At 55.0% G+C, this 17,039-nt stretch overlaps 1 protein-coding gene across 2 annotated transcripts in view; it reads left to right on the top strand.

Annotated features, from left to right (window-relative positions):
• The window catches only part of ITPK1 (inositol-tetrakisphosphate 1-kinase), a 197,317-nt gene that overhangs the window by 65,890 nt on the left and 114,388 nt on the right, over positions 1–17,039 (top strand). Inside the window, exon 4 of one of the 2 annotated variants that reach the window (XM_073638284.1) lies at positions 16,751–16,876. The exons of the other annotated variant lie outside the window; for it this stretch is intronic. Within the exon in view, the coding sequence (XP_073494385.1) occupies positions 16,751–16,876 (126 nt within the window). The remainder of the gene's footprint in view (positions 1–16,750; positions 16,877–17,039) is intronic. 2 annotated transcript variants of the gene reach the window in all.

Genomic DNA, 17,039 nt, shown 5'->3' with positions numbered 1-17,039 from the left:
AAGGAGGAGGAGGACAGGTCCAGGAGGAGGAGGAGGGGACAGGTACGAGGAGGAGGAGGACAGGTCGGGGACAGGGGGGGGGACAGAGGACAGGTCGAGGAGGAGACAGGTCCAGGAGAGACAGAGGAGGAGGTGGACAGGTCGAGAGGAGAGGGGAGGAGCAGGTCAGAGGGAGGAGAGGAGGAAAGGACGAGAACAGGGAAGGGGGGAAGGAGAGGAGGAGGAGAGGCCAGGAGTAGGAAGAGGAGGAGGACAGGTCCAGGAGTGGAAGAGGAGGAGGAGAGGACCAGGAGTAGGAGGAGGAGGAAGGTCCAGGAGGAGGAAGAGGAGGAGGAGAGGTCCAGGAGAGGAGGAGAGGAGGAGAGGTCCAGGAGGAGGAAGAGGAGGAGGAGAGGTCCAGGAGTAGGAGGAGGAGGAGGAGAGGTCCAGGAGTAGGAAGAGGAGGAGGAGAGGTCCAGGAGGAGGAAAGGAGGAGGAGGAGAGGTCCAGGAGTAGGAAGAGGAGGAGGAGAGGTCCAGGAGTAGGAAGAGGAGGAGGAGAGGTCCAGGAGTAGGAAGAGGAGGAGGAGAGGTCCAGGAGTAGGAAGAGGAGGAGGAGAGGTCCAGGAGTAGGAAGAGGAGGAGGAGAGGTCCAGGAGTAGGAAGAGGAGGAGGAGAGGTCCAGGAGTAGGAAGAGGAGGAGGAGAGGTCCAGGAGTAGGAAGAGGAGGAGGAGAGGTCCAGGAGTAGGAAGAGGAGGAGGAGAGGTCCAGGAGTAGGAAGAGGAGGAGGAGAGGTCCAGGAGTAGGAAGAGGAGGAGGAGAGGTCCAGGAGTAGGAAGAGGAGGAGGAGAGGTCCAGGAGTAGGAAGAGGAGGAGGAGAGGTCCAGGAGTAGGAAGAGGAGGAGGAGAGGTCCAGGAGTAGGAAGAGGAGGAGGAGAGGTCCAGGAGTAGGAAGAGGAGGAGGAGAGGTCCAGGAGTAGGAAGAGGAGGAGGAGAGGTCCAGGAGTAGGAAGAGGAGGAGGAGAGGTCCAGGAGTAGGAAAGAGGAGGAGGAGAGGTCCAGGAGGAGGAGAGGTCCAGGAGTAGGAAGAGGAGGAGGAGAGGTCCAGGAGTAGGAAGAGGAGGAGGAGAGGTCCAGGAGTAGGAAGAGGAGGAGGAGAGGTCAGGAGTAGGAAGAGGAGGAGGAGAGGTCCAGGAGTAGGAAGAGGAGGAGGAGAGGTCCAGGAGTAGGAAGAGGAGGAGGAGAGGTCCAGGAGTAGGAAGAGGAGGAGGAGAGGTCCAGGAGTAGGAAGAGGAGGAGGAGAGGTCCAGGAGTAGGAAGAGGAGGAGGAGAGGTCCAGGAGTAGGAAGAGGAGGAGGAGAGGTCCAGGAGTAGGAAGAGGAGGAGGAGAGGTCCAGGAGTAGGAAGAGGAGGAGGAGAGGTCCAGGAGGAGGAGAGGTCCAGGAGTAGGAAGAGGAGGAGGAGAGGTCCAGGAGTAGGAAGAGGAGGAGGAGAGGTCCAGGAGTAGGAAGAGGAGGAGGAGAGGTCCAGGAGGAGGAGAGGAGGAGGAGAGGTCCAGGAGTAGGAAGAGGAGGAGGAGAGGTCCAGGAGTAGGAAGAGGAGGAGGAGAGGTCCAGGAGTAGGAAGAGGAGGAGGAGAGGTCCAGGAGTAGGAAGAGGAGGAGGAGAGGTCCAGGAGTAGGAAGAGGAGGAGGAGAGGTCCAGGAGTAGGAAGAGGAGGAGGAGAGGTCCAGGAGTAGGAAGAGGAGGAGGAGAGGTCCAGGAGTAGGAAGAGGAGGAGGAGAGGTCCAGGAGTAGGAAGAGGAGGAGGAGAGGTCCAGGAGTAGGAAGAGGAGGAGGAGAGGTCCAGGAGTAGGAAGAGGAGGAGGAGAGGTCCAGGAGTAGGAAGAGGAGGAGGAGAGGTCCAGGAGTAGGAAGAGGAGGAGGAGAGGTCCAGGAGGAGGAGGAGGAGAGGTCGAGGAGGAGGAGGAGGAGAGGTCGAGGAGGAGGAGAGGTCGAGGAGGAGGAGGAGGAAAGGTCGAGGAGGAGGAGGAGGAGGACAGGTCGAGGAGGAGGAGGAGGAGGACAGGTCGAGGAGGAGGAGGAGGGACAGGTCGAGGAGGAGGAGGAGGGACAGGTCGAGGAGGAGGAGGAGGGACAGGTCGAGGAGGAGGAGGAGGGACAGGTCCAGGAGGAGGAGGAGGGACAGGTCCAGGAGGAGGAGGAGGGACAGGTCCAGGAGGAGGAGGAGGGACAGGTCCAGGAGGAGGAGGAGGGACAGGTCCAGGAGGAGGGAGGAGGAGGAGGGACAGGTCCCGGAGGAGGAGGCGGAGGAGGGACAGGTCCCGGAGGAGGAGCGGAGGAGGGACAGGTCCAGGAGGAGGAGGAGAGGTCCAGGAGGAGGAGGACAGGTCCAGGAGGAGGAGGAGGAGGACAGGTCCAGGAGGAGGAGGAGGAGGAGGACAGGTCCAGGAGGAGGAGGAGGAGGACAGGTCCAGGAGGAGGAGGAGGGAGGACAGGTCCAGGAGGAGGAGGAGGAGGACAGGTCCAGGAGGAGGAGGAGGAGGACAGGTCCAGGAGGAGGAGGAGGAGGACAGGTCCAGGAGGAGGAGGAGGAGGACAGGTCCAGGAGGAGGAGGAGGAGGACAGGTCCAGGAGGAGGAGGAGGAGGACAGGTCCAGGAGGAGGAGGAGGAGGACAGGTCCAGGAGGAGGAGGAGGAGGACAGGTCCAGGAGGAGGAGGAGGAGGACAGGTCCAGGAGGAGGAGGAGGAGGACAGGTCCAGGAGGAGGAGGAGGAGGACAGGTCCAGGAGGAGGAGGAGGACAGGTCCAGGAGGAGGAGGAGGGACAGGTCCAGGAGGAGGAGGAGGAGGAGGGACAGGTCCAGGAGGAGGAGGAGGAGGAGGGACAGGTCCAGGAGGAGGAGGAGGGACAGGTCCAGGAGGAGGAGGAGGGACAGGTCCAGGAGGAGGAGGAGGGACAGGTCCAGGAGGAGGAGGAGGAGGAGGGACAGGTCCAGGAGGAGGAGGAGGAGGAGGGACAGGTCCAGGAGGAGGAGGAGGGACAGGTCCAGGAGGAGGAGGAGGAGGAGGAGGGACAGGTCCAGGAGGAGGAGGAGGGACAGGTCCAGGAGGAGGAGGAGGGACAGGTCCAGGAGGGAGGAGGAGGAGGAGGGACAGGTCCAGGAGGAGGAGGAGGAGGAGGGACAGGTCCAGGAGGAGGAGGAGGAGGAGGGGACAGGTCCAGGAGGAGGAGGAGGAGGAGGGACAGGTCCAGGAGGAGGAGGAGGAGGAGGGACAGGTCCAGGAGGAGGAGGAGGAGGGACAGGTCCAGGAGGAGGAGGAGGAGGAGGAGGGACAGGTCCAGGAGGAGGAGGAGGAGGAGGAGGGACAGGTCCAGGAGGAGGAGGAGGAGGGACAGGTCCAGGAGGAGGAGGAGGAGGGACAGGTCCAGGAGGAGGAGGAGGAGGAGGGACAGGTCCAGGAGGAGGAGGAGGAGGAGGAGGGACAGGTCCAGGAGGAGGAGGAGGGACAGGTCCAGGAGGAGGAGGAGGAGGAGAGGGACAGGTCCAGGAGGAGGAGGAGGAGGAGGGACAGGTCCAGGAGGAGGAGGGAGGAGGAGGGACAGGTCCAGGAGGAGGAGGAGGAGGAGGGACAGGTCCAGGAGGAGGAGGAGGAGGAGGGACAGGTCCAGGAGGAGGAGGAGGGACAGGTCCAGGAGGAGGAGGAGGGACAGGTCCAGGAGGAGGAGGAGGAGGAGGAGGGACAGGTCCAGGAGGAGGAGGAGGAGGAGGAGGGAGGAGGAGGAGGGAGGGACAGGTCCAGGAGGAGGAGGAGGAGGGACAGGTCCAGGAGGAGGAGGAGGAGGGACAGGTCCAGGAGGAGGAGGAGGAGGAGGGACAGGTCCAGGAGGAGGAGGAGGAGGAGGGACAGGTCCAGGAGGAGGAGGAGGAGGGACAGGTCCAGGAGGAGGAGGAGGAGGAGGGACAGGTCCAGGAGGAGGAGGAGGAGGAGGGACAGGTCCAGGAGGAGGAGGAGGAGGGACAGGTCCCAGGAGGAGGAGGAGGGACAGGTCCAGGAGGAGGAGGAGGAGGGAGGAGGGACAGGTCCAGGAGGAGGAGGAGGAGGAGGAGGGACAGGTCCAGGAGGAGGAGGAGGAGGAGGAGGAGGGACAGGTCCAGGAGGAGGAGGAGGAGGAGGAGGGACAGGTCCAGGAGGAGGAGGAGGGACAGGTCCAGGAGGAGGAGGAGGAGGAGGGACAGGTCCAGGAGGAGGAGGAGGGACAGGTCCAGGAGGAGGAGGAGGAGGAGGAGGGACAGGTCCAGGAGGAGGAGGAGGAGGAGGAGGGACAGGTCCAGGAGGAGGAGGAGGGACAGGTCCAGGAGGAGGAGGAGGAGGAGGGACAGGTCCAGGAGGAGGAGGAGGAGGAGGGACAGGTCCAGGAGGAGGAGGAGGAGGAGGGACAGGTCCAGGAGGAGGAGGAGGGACAGGTCCAGGAGGAGGAGGAGGGACAGGTCCAGGAGGAGGAAGGAGGAGGAGGGACAGGTCCAGGAGGAGGAGGAGGAGGAGGAGGGACAGGTCCAGGAGGAGGAGGAGGAGGGACAGGTCCAGGAGGAGGAGGAGGAGGAGGGACAGGTCCCGGAGGAGGAGGAGGAGGAGGGACAGGTCCAGGAGGAGGAGGAGGGACAGGTCCAGGAGGAGGAGGAGGAGGAGGGACAGGTCCAGGAGGAGGAGGAGGAGGAGGGACAGGTCCAGGAGGAGGAGGAGGGACAGGTCCAGGAGGAGGAGGAGGAGGAGGACAGGTCCAGGAGGAGGAGGAGGAGGAGGGACAGGTCCAGGAGGAGGAGGAGGAGGGGACAGGTCCAGGAGGAGGAGGAGGAGGAGGGACAGGTCCAGGAGGAGGAGGAGGAGGGACAGGTCCAGGAGGAGGAGGAGGGACAGGTCCAGGAGGAGGAGGAGGAGGAGGAGGGACAGGTCCAGGAGGAGGAGGAGGAGGAGGAGGGACAGGTCCAGGAGGAGGAGGAGGAGGAGGAGGAGGGACAGGTCCAGGAGGAGGAGGAGGGACAGGTCCAGGAGGAGGAGGAGGGACAGGTCCAGGAGGAGGAGGAGGAGGAGGGACAGGTCCAGGAGGAGGAGGAGGGACAGGTCCAGGAGGAGGAGGAGGAGGAGGGGACAGGTCAGGAGGAGGAGGAGGGACAGGTCCAGGAGGAGGAGGAGGAGGAAGGGACAGGTCCAGGAGGAGGAGGAGGGACAGGTCCAGGAGGAGGAGGAGGAGGAGGAGGGACAGGTCCAGGAGGAGGAGGAGGGACAGGTCCAGGAGGAGGAGGGAGGGGACAGGTCCAGGAGGAGGAGGAGGGACAGGTCCAGGAGGAGGAGGAGGAGAGGGACAGGTCCAGGAGGAGGAGGAGGAGGAGGACAGGTCCAGGAGGAGGAGGAGGGACAGGTCCAGGAGGAGGAGGAGGGACAGGTCCAGGAGGAGGAGGAGGAGGAGAGGGACAGGTCCAGGAGGAGGAGGAGGAGGAGGGACAGGTCCAGGAGGAGGAGGAGGAGGGACAGGTCCAGGAGAGGGGAGGAGGAGGAGGGACAGGTCCAGGAGGAGGAGGAGGAGGAGGGACAGGTCCAGGAGGAGGAGGAGGAGGAGGAGGAGGAGGGACAGGTCCAGGAGAGGAGGAGGAGGAGGAGGGACAGGTCCAGGAGGAGGAGGAGGAGGAGGAGGGACAGGTCCAGGAGGAGGAGGAGGAGGGACAGGTTCCAGGAGGAGGAGGAGGAGGAGGGACAGGTCCAGGAGGAGGGAGGAGGAGGAGGAGGGACAGGTCCAGGAGGAGAGGAGGAGGAGAGGAGGAGGGACAGGTCCAGGAGGAGGAGGAGGAGGAGAGGAGGGACAGGTCCAGGAGGAGGAGGAGGAGGAGGAGGGACAGGTCCAGGAGAGGAGGAGGAGGAGGAGGGACAGGTCCAGGAGGAGGAGGAGGAGGGACAGGTCCAGGAGGAGGAGGAGGAGGAGGGACAGGTCCAGGAGGAGGAGGAGGGACAGGTCCAGGAGGAGGAGGAGGGACAGGTCCAGGAGGAGGAGGAGGAGGAGGAGGGACAGGTCCAGGAGGAGGAGGAGGAGGAGGGACAGGTCCAGGAGGAGGGCAGGTCCAGGAGGAGGGACAGTCCAGGAGGAGGGGACAGGTCCAGGAGGAGGAGGAGGAGGAGGGACAGGTCCAGGAGGAGGAGGAGGAGGGACAGGTCCAGGAGGAGGAGGAGGAGGGACAGGTCCAGGAGGAGGAGGAGGAGGAGGAGGGGACAGGTCCAGGAGGAGGAGGAGGAGGGACAGGTCCAGGAGGAGGAGGAGGAGGAGGAGGGACAGGTCCAGGAGGAGGAGGAGGAGGGACAGGTCCAGGAGGGAGGAGGAGGAGGGACAGGTCCAGGAGGAGGAGGGACAGGTCCAGGAGGAGGAGGGACAGGTCCAGGAGGAGGAGGAGGAGGAGGGACAGGTCCAGGAGGAGGAGGAGGAGGAGGGACAGGTCCAGGAGGAGGAGGAGGAGGAGGGACAGGTCCAGGAGGAGGAGGAGGAGGAGGGACAGGTCCAGGAGGAGGAGGAGGAGGAGGGACAGGTCCAGGAGGAGGAGGAGGGACAGGTCCAGGAGGAGGAGGAGGGACAGGTCCAGGAGGGAGGAGGAGGGACAGGTCCAGGAGGAGGAGGAGGAGGAGGGACAGGTCCAGGAGGAGGAGGAGGAGGAGGGACAGGTCCAGGAGGAGGAGGAGGAGGAGGGACAGGTCCAGGAGGAGGAGGACAGGTCAGGAGGAGGAGGAGGAGGGACAGGTCCAGGAGGAGGACAGGTCCAGGAGGAGGAGGAGGAGGAGGACAGGTCCAGGAGGAGGAGGAGGAGGAGGACAGGTCCAGGAGGAGGAGGAGGAGAGGGCAGGTCCAGGAGGAGGAGGAGGAGGAGGACAGGTCCAGGAGGAGGAGGACAGGTCCAGGAGGAGGAGGAGGAGGAGGGACAGGTCCAGGAGGAGGGACAGGTCCAGGAGGAGGGACAGGTCCAGGAGGAGGGACAGGTCCAGGAGGAGGGACAGGTCCAGGAGGAGGGACAGGTCCAGGAGGAGGACAGGTCCAGGAGGAGGACGAGGAGGGACAGGTCCAAGAGGAGGAGGAGGAGGGACAGGTCCAGGAGGAGGAGGAGGAGGGACAGGTCCAGGAGGAGGAGGAGGAGGGACAGGTCCAGGAGGAGGAGGAGGAGGGACAGGTCCAGGAGGAGGAGGAGGAGGGACAGGTCCAGGAGGAGGAGGAGGAGGACAGGTCCAGGAGGAGGAGGAGGAGGACAGGTCCAGGAGGAGGAGGAGGAGGAGGAGGACAGGTCCAGGAGGAGGAGGAGGACAGGTCCAGGAGGAGGACAGGTCTAGGAGGAGGAGGAGGAGGACAGGTCCAGGAGGAGGAGGAGGGCAGGTCCAGGAGGAGGAGGAGGAGGAGAGGTCCAGGAGGAGGAGGAGGAGGACAGGTCCAGGAGGAGGAGGACGAGGAGGAGGACAGGTTGAGGAGGAGGAGGAGGACAGGTTGAGGAGGAGGAGGAGGAGAGGTCCAGGAGGAGGAGGAGGAGAGGTCCAGGAGGAGGAGGAGGAGAGGTCGAGGAGGAGGAGGAGGAGAGGTCGAGGAGGAGGAGGAGGAGAGGTCGAGGAGGAGGAAGGAGGAGGAGGAGAGGTCGAGGGAGGAGGAGAGGTCGAGGAGGAGGAGGAGGAGAGGTCGAGGAGGAGGAGGAGGACAGGTCGAGGAGGAGGAGGAGGACAGGTCGAGGAGGAGGAGGAGGACAGGTCGAGGAGGAGGAGGAGGACAGGTCGAGGAGGAGGAGGAGGACAGGTCGAGGAGGAGGAGGAGGAGGAGGAGGACAGGTCGAGGAGGAGGAGGAGGACAGGTCCAGGAGGAGGAGGAGGAGGAGGAGGAGGAGGACAGGTCCAGGAGGAGGAGGAGGAGGAGGAGGACAGGAGCAGGAGGACAGGAGGAGGAGGAGGAGGAGGACAGGAGGAGGAGGAGGAGGAGGACAGGAGGAGGAGGAGGACAGGAGGAGGAGGAGGACAGGAGGAGGAGGAGGAGGAGGAGGAGGAGGACAGGAGGAGGAGGAGGAGGAGGACAGGAGGAGGAGGACGAGGACAGGAGGAGGAGGACGAGGACAGGAGGAGGAGGACAGGTTGTGGAGGAGGAGGAGAGGTCCAGGAGGAGGAGGAGGAGAGGTCCAGGAGGAGGAGGAGGAGAGGTCCAGGAGGAGGAGGAGGAGAGGTCGAGGAGGAGGAGGAGGAGAGGTCGAGGAGGAGGAGGAGGAGAGGTCGAGGAGGAGGAGGAGGACAGGTCGAGGAGGAGGAGGAGGACAGGTCGAGGAGGAGGAGGAGGACAGGTCGAGGAGGAGGAGGAGGACAGGTCGAGGAGGAGGAGGAGGACAGGTCCAGAGGAGGAGGAGGAGGAGGAGGACAGGTCGAGGAGGAGGAGGAGGACAGGTCCAGGAGGAGGAGGAGGAGGAGGAGGACACGTCCAGGAGGAGGAGGAGGAGGACAGGTCCAGGAGGAGGAGGAGGAGGAGGACAGGTCCAGGAGGAGGAGGAGGAGGACAGGTCCAGGAGGAGGAGGAGTAGGGCAGGTCCAGGAGGAGGAGGAGGAGTAGGGCAGGGTCCAGGAGGAGGAGGAGGAGGGCAGGTCCAGGAGGAGGAGGAGGAGGACAGGTCCAGGAGGAGGAGGAGGAGGACAGGTCCAGGAGGAGGACAGGTCCAGGAGGAGGACAGGTCCAGGAGGAGGACAGGTCCAGGAGGAGGACAGGTCCAGGAGGAGGAGGAGGAGGAGGACAGGTCCAGGAGGAGGAGGACAGGTCCAGGAGGAGGAGGAGGACAGGTCCAGGAGGAGGAGGATAACAGGTCCAGGAGGAGGAGGAGGACAGGTCCAGGAGGAGGAGGAGGAGGACAGGAGGAGGAGGAGGACAGGAGGAGGAGGAGGAGAGGAGGAGGAGGAGGACAGGAGCAGGAGGACAGGAGGAGGAGGAGGACAGGAGGAGGAGGAGGAGGAGGACAGGAGGAGGACAGGAGGAGGAGGAGGACGAGGAGGAGGAGGAGGAGGAGGAGGACAGGAGGAGGACGAGGACAGGAGGAGGAGGACGAGGACAGGAGGAGGAGGACAGGTTGTGGAGGAGGAGGAGAGGTCCAGGAGGAGGACAGGGTAGTGTCCCTTGGATTTGGCGGTTAGTAGGTTGTTGGTGACTTTAGTCAGGGCAGTTTCAGTAGGATTGATGCTTTTGGAAGCCAGATTGTAAGCGATCAAAGAGGGAGGAGAGGTGGGAGGACAGTTCAAAATGGATGTGTTGTTCAAGTAGTTTTGAGGCATAGGGGAGAAGTGATATGGGGCGATAGCTAGACAGAGAGGATGGGTCAAGGGAGGGCTTTTTGAGGATGGGTGTGATAAAGGCATGTTTGAAGCATGAGGGGAAGACACCAGTTGTTAGTGACAGGTTGAAAAGCAGGGTTAGGGTTGGGATGAAGACTGTGGTAAGGTTTGGGATGAGATGGGACGGGATTGGGTCAAGTTCACAGGTGGTGAGATGTGATTTTTAAAGTTGATCGTCCGACTCATGCTGCTCAAACCTCGAGCAGCATGAATTGGAGCCAGCTGCACGCTTGCAGCCAGGTATGTTTTTCTCGGGTCTCCCACTAGACCTGTCAATCACGTAGAGCAGTGTGGGGAGAAGGCAGCCGGGCAGCATCGGACTAGTCTTGTCTCTACCTATGGTCTCCGGCTGGATCTTTAAACTATGTGTAAATTGTGCAACCAGGCTCTGATTCATGCTGCTTGTGGTTTGGGCTGCATGAATCGACTGACAGACATCTCTGGGGGTCCATTATTTTCTAAAGGGAACCTGTCAGCGGCTCTCACAAAGAGCACAGGAGCGTCTGTAGAGCCAGCACTCGGGATGGAAGAGTCAACTATCAATGCACTCCTTTCACACTCTCTTAATATTTAGTTAGACTTCTTTTTTTATTGAGGCTACTGTCTCTTTAAATTTCCGCCGTTGCTCAACGCGAAAGTGTAACTTTTTTAGGATATTACCTAACCTTTTGGTAACTTCCTGTGATGATCTCGATGAAAAATGTGTTAATGAATAATCCATCAGTAATGTACGTCCGCTCATAAGGCCGCTTCTGGACTTCTTGTCACTTCATGCAGAACTTCAGTGGTGTTCTGTACTGGTGCTGTTAAAAGTAACCGTGGGACCTAGAAAAGCAGCGAAAGCCAAAAAAAGTGAGACTTTCCAGTGCAAACTACAGGATAAAGTCAGCATTTGCTTCTCTCCTGACACTTGCTTAGTTGCGTGGACACTGTCAGCAAGCTTCTGGGATAAATCATTCTGTTCTTCTTATTGATTCCTTTGGTTGTATGCGGATTTGTGTGAAGGTTGTTGGTCACCATAGCTGACATGTCGTGTTCATAATGGAGGCAACTCCGAGTACCCTGAACTATGGAGACGAGCCATAAAAACTATGTACCAACAATAAACGTCAGCTGAACATACCCTGCTTACTGATGGTTTCCACACATAAATACTGAAAATACATTATATACTAATATTCTGGTCATTATCAGCTGACGCTGGAGCTCCTCTGCCCCAGTCCTGGCCACATGACATTATTTCTGCATTCCCTGCTCTCCCGCTCACATGGATTGTTATTCTTCCAGATAAAGTATATTTTTCCAGCTGAACCGTTCCGTCCTGGAGATCTGAGAGCAGTAATCCTATAATGCACAGTGTAAATGCTGATCCCATGTTTAAATACTTGACTGAGTACTGCCCGTAATTCAGGCGCATTAGCCGCCCGCTCTGATCGTCTTCTCTGCTCTCTACCATGTAAGGCCTCCGATTATTACAGGGAGCAAGTTTGCAATTTTTTGTAGCTGAATGTGAGGTTGGTCGTGGAGCAGATGAGGAATTACTTGCTAATGATAATCGCCAAGTATTAAAATTACCTTCCACTGTGTCCCTTGCAATTTAACATTCCCTTACTTGCATCTGCTGCTTCATGAATAGAATGCCTCAACTACAGTGATGACTGACACACGCAGTGTATATTGTGCAGATTTATACTCTATTCTGGGACTTCTGAAGCCTTGTTGCCCTCATTCAGCGTTCATGCCCACAGAAGAAGTGTGCCAACGCCTCTTCTCATTCTTCTTTGAGAATAAGCCTGGCTACCATTGCTGTCTGTTTACAACTGACCCAAATAGTGAACCATAGACTTAATATTGACTTTAGGGTCATTGCGGCTCCAATGACAGCGCTTCATACTGGCGATGTCCGGCCCGATCGCGGTTCTCCTGATCCAGACTGGCAGCCTCCTATGTGACTAGTTGGGGTGAGGAGTCCCACAGCCAGTCGAGGCATTGCTCTCTGTACACTGACCCTGAAATACGGACTTTTGGCTTCAGCCTAAGGGCTCATTCAGACGTCTGTTATTCATGTATGAGTTTTATCCATATTTTTCATGGGTAGGGCTCGTGCCACAGTCTGGGGTAGTTCACATGTCCGATTTTATTTTTTGCTGACTAAGTGGTTCCCACAAAAGAGCCTTGTCTGATAATGATCCGAGTGTCTGTTCATTCGCCAGTGCGAGCCTATGGCTCTGTGAGTAAATCAGACAGTACTCAGATGCCATCCATCTGCTGTGGGTTTTTTTTTAATGGACTGTTTAATAGAAGGTGGAGAATCTTTTTATTTTCCTTTTTTCTCATCCGAGAAAAACTGATGAAACTTGGACCAAACTCTAATCAAAATCACTGATGCAACTCAGACCGATTTCTCATGCGAGAGAATCACTGACGTCTGAATGTGCCCTGATGGTAAAGGCATAGCTCGAGTCCTCCATGTTTCAGTTTGTTTCTGCTCTGACAGCAAGCAGCTGTTTGGAAAATGGTGAGAAATTAAAACACAAAATGAAAGATTTATTACAATTTAAAAGAAATTAAAATTGCATTACGTTTTTATAAGGTGCACACCTCCTAATAAGTTTGGTGAGTCTGGAACGATCCTAAAGTCTTCGCCTGCAATGAGGGGTGAACATTTACTGAAATGTTTTCTGATAAGGATAATCTCACTAAAAGTCTGTCGATCCTACCCGCTCCTGGGGAAACTATTCCCACTCTACCGGCTCCTGCTGAGCCTGCCAGAAAGTGTAAAAGTTTTGTTTGTGCAGTTTGTGACTTTTTTTGGGAGAGACCCCTATGTGGCGAACTTTGGATGGAGGGGATTCCTCACTCTTTCTCTTTACAACTGACTTGTTCACATTTGCCCAGCGGCTTAGTAATCACCACTATATCTGACACACATGGATGGAAGGCCGCGCCCTGCGCTGCACAATATCACATAGAGGGTGCCGTCTGATGAAGGACCCAATCTGAGCGAGCTCTGGCCAAAGACAATTTACTCCAAGATGTAAAAATTAAGCTGCAAAATTGGCTCAGAATAAATATATAATTTCGATAACGCCATCATGTTCTGCAGAACTTTATAGATATCAGCATCTCTGTCCCCATTGCGGCTCACAATCTACATTTCCCTATCAGTCTTTATGGGAGGAACCCCATTCAAACACAGGGAGAACATACAAACTCCTTGCAGATATCATTGGTGGGATTTGAACCCAGGACCCCAGCGCTGCAAAGAAACAGCCTCATCTGTGACACATTGTCTAGATCTCTGCTTGTTATAAGTGAATGGAAACATTTTGTTTCCATTCATAGGTTGAATTCGTACAAATAAATTACTTCTCAATGTTGAGAGTTTGTTACAATATTTCCTTACTTTCCATTGTACAATGGTCACAATTTATTTACTGAAAACTGGAATTTCCTTTAAATCCAGATTAATCTCTGTTCCTGTTGTGGAGGCAATGAGCATCCTAATGATAAGTTACTGCTGTTATCCATATGTCGGGGCTCTGCTTGTGTCCTGACGCTGTGACATCTTCCTTACTTCTATATATCCCATATATATCCTGTCCTATATATCCGCGGAGCTTTCTGTAGGTGATTCTGTGCAGAGTCCCTGCTTGGAAACCAGCCAGGACGGCCTCACAGATGATTTCGGAAGTGATTGTTTCATCACTGCTCCTTGGGGTCACTTGTTTCCTTTGTCATCAGATGACACTAAATTAAAGTGGAACTAAACCTGGGAGCCACTGTGTGCAAAAGGGAAGCTACTTGTGGTCTGTTCACACTTTGGAACTTTAAGGTTACGTTCACACAGTTTTTATGTTGATTTTTGGAGAGGATTCTACTCCAAAATCCACATATAAAAGCCCTCTTCAAATATTATTGAATACGCGTCCAACAACAAATCTACATTGCTGTTAGTGCAGCAGGTTTTTTTGTTTTTTTTTCCAGCTAGGTTGTAAAAGCCGCGCCTTGGAAAATAAGGATGTGATGTTTGGATTCTTCGTGAAATCTGCACCAAGTCAAATAGCTGCAAATGCAAAAGGAATGAAAAAGGTTAAAGTGTAAAAAAGAATGAGCCAAATACAGGACTGGAAACATTTAAAAAAATGCACTGATTTCTGATATGGATTTCTCTTGAAAACAATTTTTGTTAAAACCATGAACTAGTCAGTCAGGTATAAGACTATAAAGGAAAGAAATCTGATCCATCAGGTAGTTAATAACAGATCATGACTGATCAAATCAGATGCTTCATATCCATGTGCGAACAGAGCTAAAACACCAGATTATTATTCCTGGTAAAGGGGTTGCCTGGTGGAAATAAGTTATTGCCTAACTTTGGGATAGATAACCTATAGATCAGTGGGGGTTTACTGCCAAGATCTGCACCAATTGGCAGAACGGGGGAACTTTATTCCATCGTGATTGACTGTCACCCCATTCATTCTGTATGGGGCTGCTGGAAAAAGTCGATTGCAGCAGTTCAACCAACACGTTACCGCTTTACTAACCAAGGTACGTGCCCTTTCTGCCACACGTTGCGGGTTCCAGCAGTCAGATGCTGAAAGATCAATAAGTTATCGCCGATAAGCACTTTTTGTCATTGGACCAGCCCATTAAAGTGAGACACAGAAACATGGGATTAAAGCGAAGCTTGATTTTATTTGATTTTTTTGTATGTAATATTGTGATTTGCAGATTTTTATTTTTCACATTTCACCTCCTTGCACAGTGTTTGTTACTGCAGTTTGTGAATGACACGTATTACTATGTGGCTGCATAACAGGAGTGTATGTGATTCCTACGGTTTCCTCCATGGTTGGGAATGCGTCCCGACTCCCCCCAATGCTTCTCACAATCACAGGTATCGCACATTACAAGTCCTGACCTGATTTCACTCCCATTGCTAATATGAATCGCGCCATCCTGAAACACAACCCGGATTGGGAGCTGTCGGGCTGCTGCCTGACCTTTTATTTCCGTATGTTTACCTGCCATACTCTGCCCATTTACCACCCTGAAATTCAGTAAATCCTCATGTATGACAAGTGGGTGGATGTTCACTCCAAATATAACAATGCCTGCATTTTGCATTTCATTAGCGCCCTGTGTACCTATTTTGTTTCATGCTCCATTTCTGGCATTTTTTTGTAATTTTTCCCATCGATTTAAATTAGAGATGGAGCGAGCTTGAAAGGAGGAAACCTATATGGGAATCCTTCTTTATCACTGTTGCCATTTTATCTATTTTTTTTCCTGCTCTATGTCATATGACAAGAACTAAGACCCCTGATTATCTTGCTGACTAGTTCTGATCCACATGTTGTAAACTTGGTTAAATTAATGTTCTGCTTGTCGCCCTGTATCCAGACAATCAGCAGAACTGGGAAACTGCATTTAAATATTTCCTAAGTCCTTATTCACACGTCCGTTTTTAAACACATACATAAAAAAAATGGTACCTCTGTCATCAGTGCTTTGGATCAGTGTCCTCGGTATACGGTTCGTGGGTCTGTTTTACCATTAGTCAGCTGTGTTTTTCACAGATGGTTAAATAAATAAATGACAAAGCTTCTCCTGTGCTTTGCAATGTTAAATACAGATGGCACATGGATGCCATCCTTTGACTCTACTTGTTTTTCACGGACCCATAGACTTGTATTGGCCCTTTTTATTTGTGATACCAAAAAAGACCTGACTAGTCGGTCTTACTTTTACATGCGCATACAGTCTGTGAAAAAAACACGAACATGTGAACAACCCCAGAGAGTAATGGTTACGTGTTGTATCTGTGAAGAAAAAACGGATAGGACATGTACATGCAGCGCGGATGTCTGAATGAGGCCTAAACCAGACAAATTATTTTTGTGAGATATGGTTCCCAATCACATACTTTATTATGAATGGATATATAATCTGCATTACTATTGCTTGCCTGCAATAACCTCCGCTAAAGAAAGCTTAATTAACACTGATTTCAAGTGAGAGTTGTAGCCTATCCATCACCAGAGATCAGCGGTGACATCACTGAGAATGCCTCCTATCCATCACCAGAGATCAGCGGTGACATCACTGAGAATGCCGCCTATCCATCACTAGAGATCAGCGGTGACATCACTGAGAATGCCGCCTATCCATCACTAGAGATCAGCGGTGACATCACTGAGAATGCCGCCTATCCATCACCAGAGATCAGAGGTGACATCACTGAGAATGCCGCCTATCCATCACCAGAGATCAGCGGTGACATCACTGAGAATGCCGCCTATCCATCACTAGAGATCAGCGGTGACATCACTGAGAATGCCGCCTATCCATCACTAGAGATCAGCGGTGACATCACTGAGAATGCCGCCTATCCATCACTAGAGATCAGCGGTGACATCACTGAGAATGCCGCCTATCCATCACTAGAGATCAGCGGTGACATCACTGAGAATGCCGCCTATCCATCACCAGAGATCAGCGGTGACATCACTGAGAATGCCGCCTATCCATCACCAGAGATCAGCGGTGACATCACTGAGAATGCCGCCTATCCATCACTAGAGATCAGCGGTGACATCACGGAGAATGCCGCCTATCCATCACTAGAGATCAGCGGTGACATCACTGAGAATGCCGCCTATCCATCACCAGAGATCAGCGGTGACATCACTGAGAATGCCGCCTATCCATCACCAGAGATCAGCGGTGACATCACTGAGAATGCCGCCTATCCATCACCAGAGATCAGCGGTGACATCACTGAGAATGCCGCCTATCCATCACCAGAGATCAGCGGTGACATCACTGAGAATGCCGCCTATCCATCACTAGAGATCAGAGGTGACATCACTGAGAATGCCTCCTATCCATCACCAGAGATCAGCGGTGACATCACTGAGAATGCCGCCTATCCATCACCAGAGATCAGCGGTGACATCACTGAGAATGCCGCCTATCCATCACCAGAGATCAGCGGTGACATCACTGAGAATGCCTCCTACCCATCACCAGAGATCAGCGGTGACATCACTGAGAATGCCGCCTACCCATCACCAGAGATCAGCGGTGACATCACTGAGAATGCCGCCTATCCATCACCAGAGATCAGCGGTGACATCACTGAGAATGCCGCCTATCCGTCACCAGATATCAGCGGTGCCATCACTGAGAATGCCGCCTATCCATCACTAGAGATCAGCGGTGACATCACTGAGAATGCCGCCTATCCATCACTAGAGATCAGCGGTGACATCACTGAGAATGCCACCTATCCATCATTAGAGTTTGGTGGTTACATGATTGATATGTTTGATAATTTGCCATTTTAAAGGGGAAGTTCTTATTCATCTTTTTATTTCTTTCAGCTTGACCTGGCTAAACCCATTGAGGATCAGGGTCCTCTTGATGTCATTATTCACAAGTTAACAGATGTCATACTAGAGGCCGACCAAAATGAGAGCGAGTCTGTGCTTGTGGTGCAAAGATTCCAGGTGGGTGATTTGTCTTATTCCTGTGCGATGCCACGTGGGTGACTGGGATTTCAGCCAGGACTTTTCCAATCCTAATTACTACATTTTTTTCCTAAGTTATGCTCCTGTGGCCTTAAAACTTTAGAATAAATTCATAAGGAAAAAATGAAATTTGGAAGAAGTA

The sequence above is a fragment of the Phyllobates terribilis genome, unplaced genomic scaffold, assembly GCF_046119375.1.
Source record: "Phyllobates terribilis strain yellow unplaced genomic scaffold, ASM4611937v1 Scaffold_7__3_contigs__length_470593459, whole genome shotgun sequence".
NCBI classification, from domain to species: Eukaryota; Metazoa; Chordata; class Amphibia; order Anura; family Dendrobatidae; genus Phyllobates; species Phyllobates terribilis.
The sequence above is the reverse complement of the archived record's forward strand: the minus strand, read 5'-3'. Positions and strand labels throughout refer to the sequence as shown.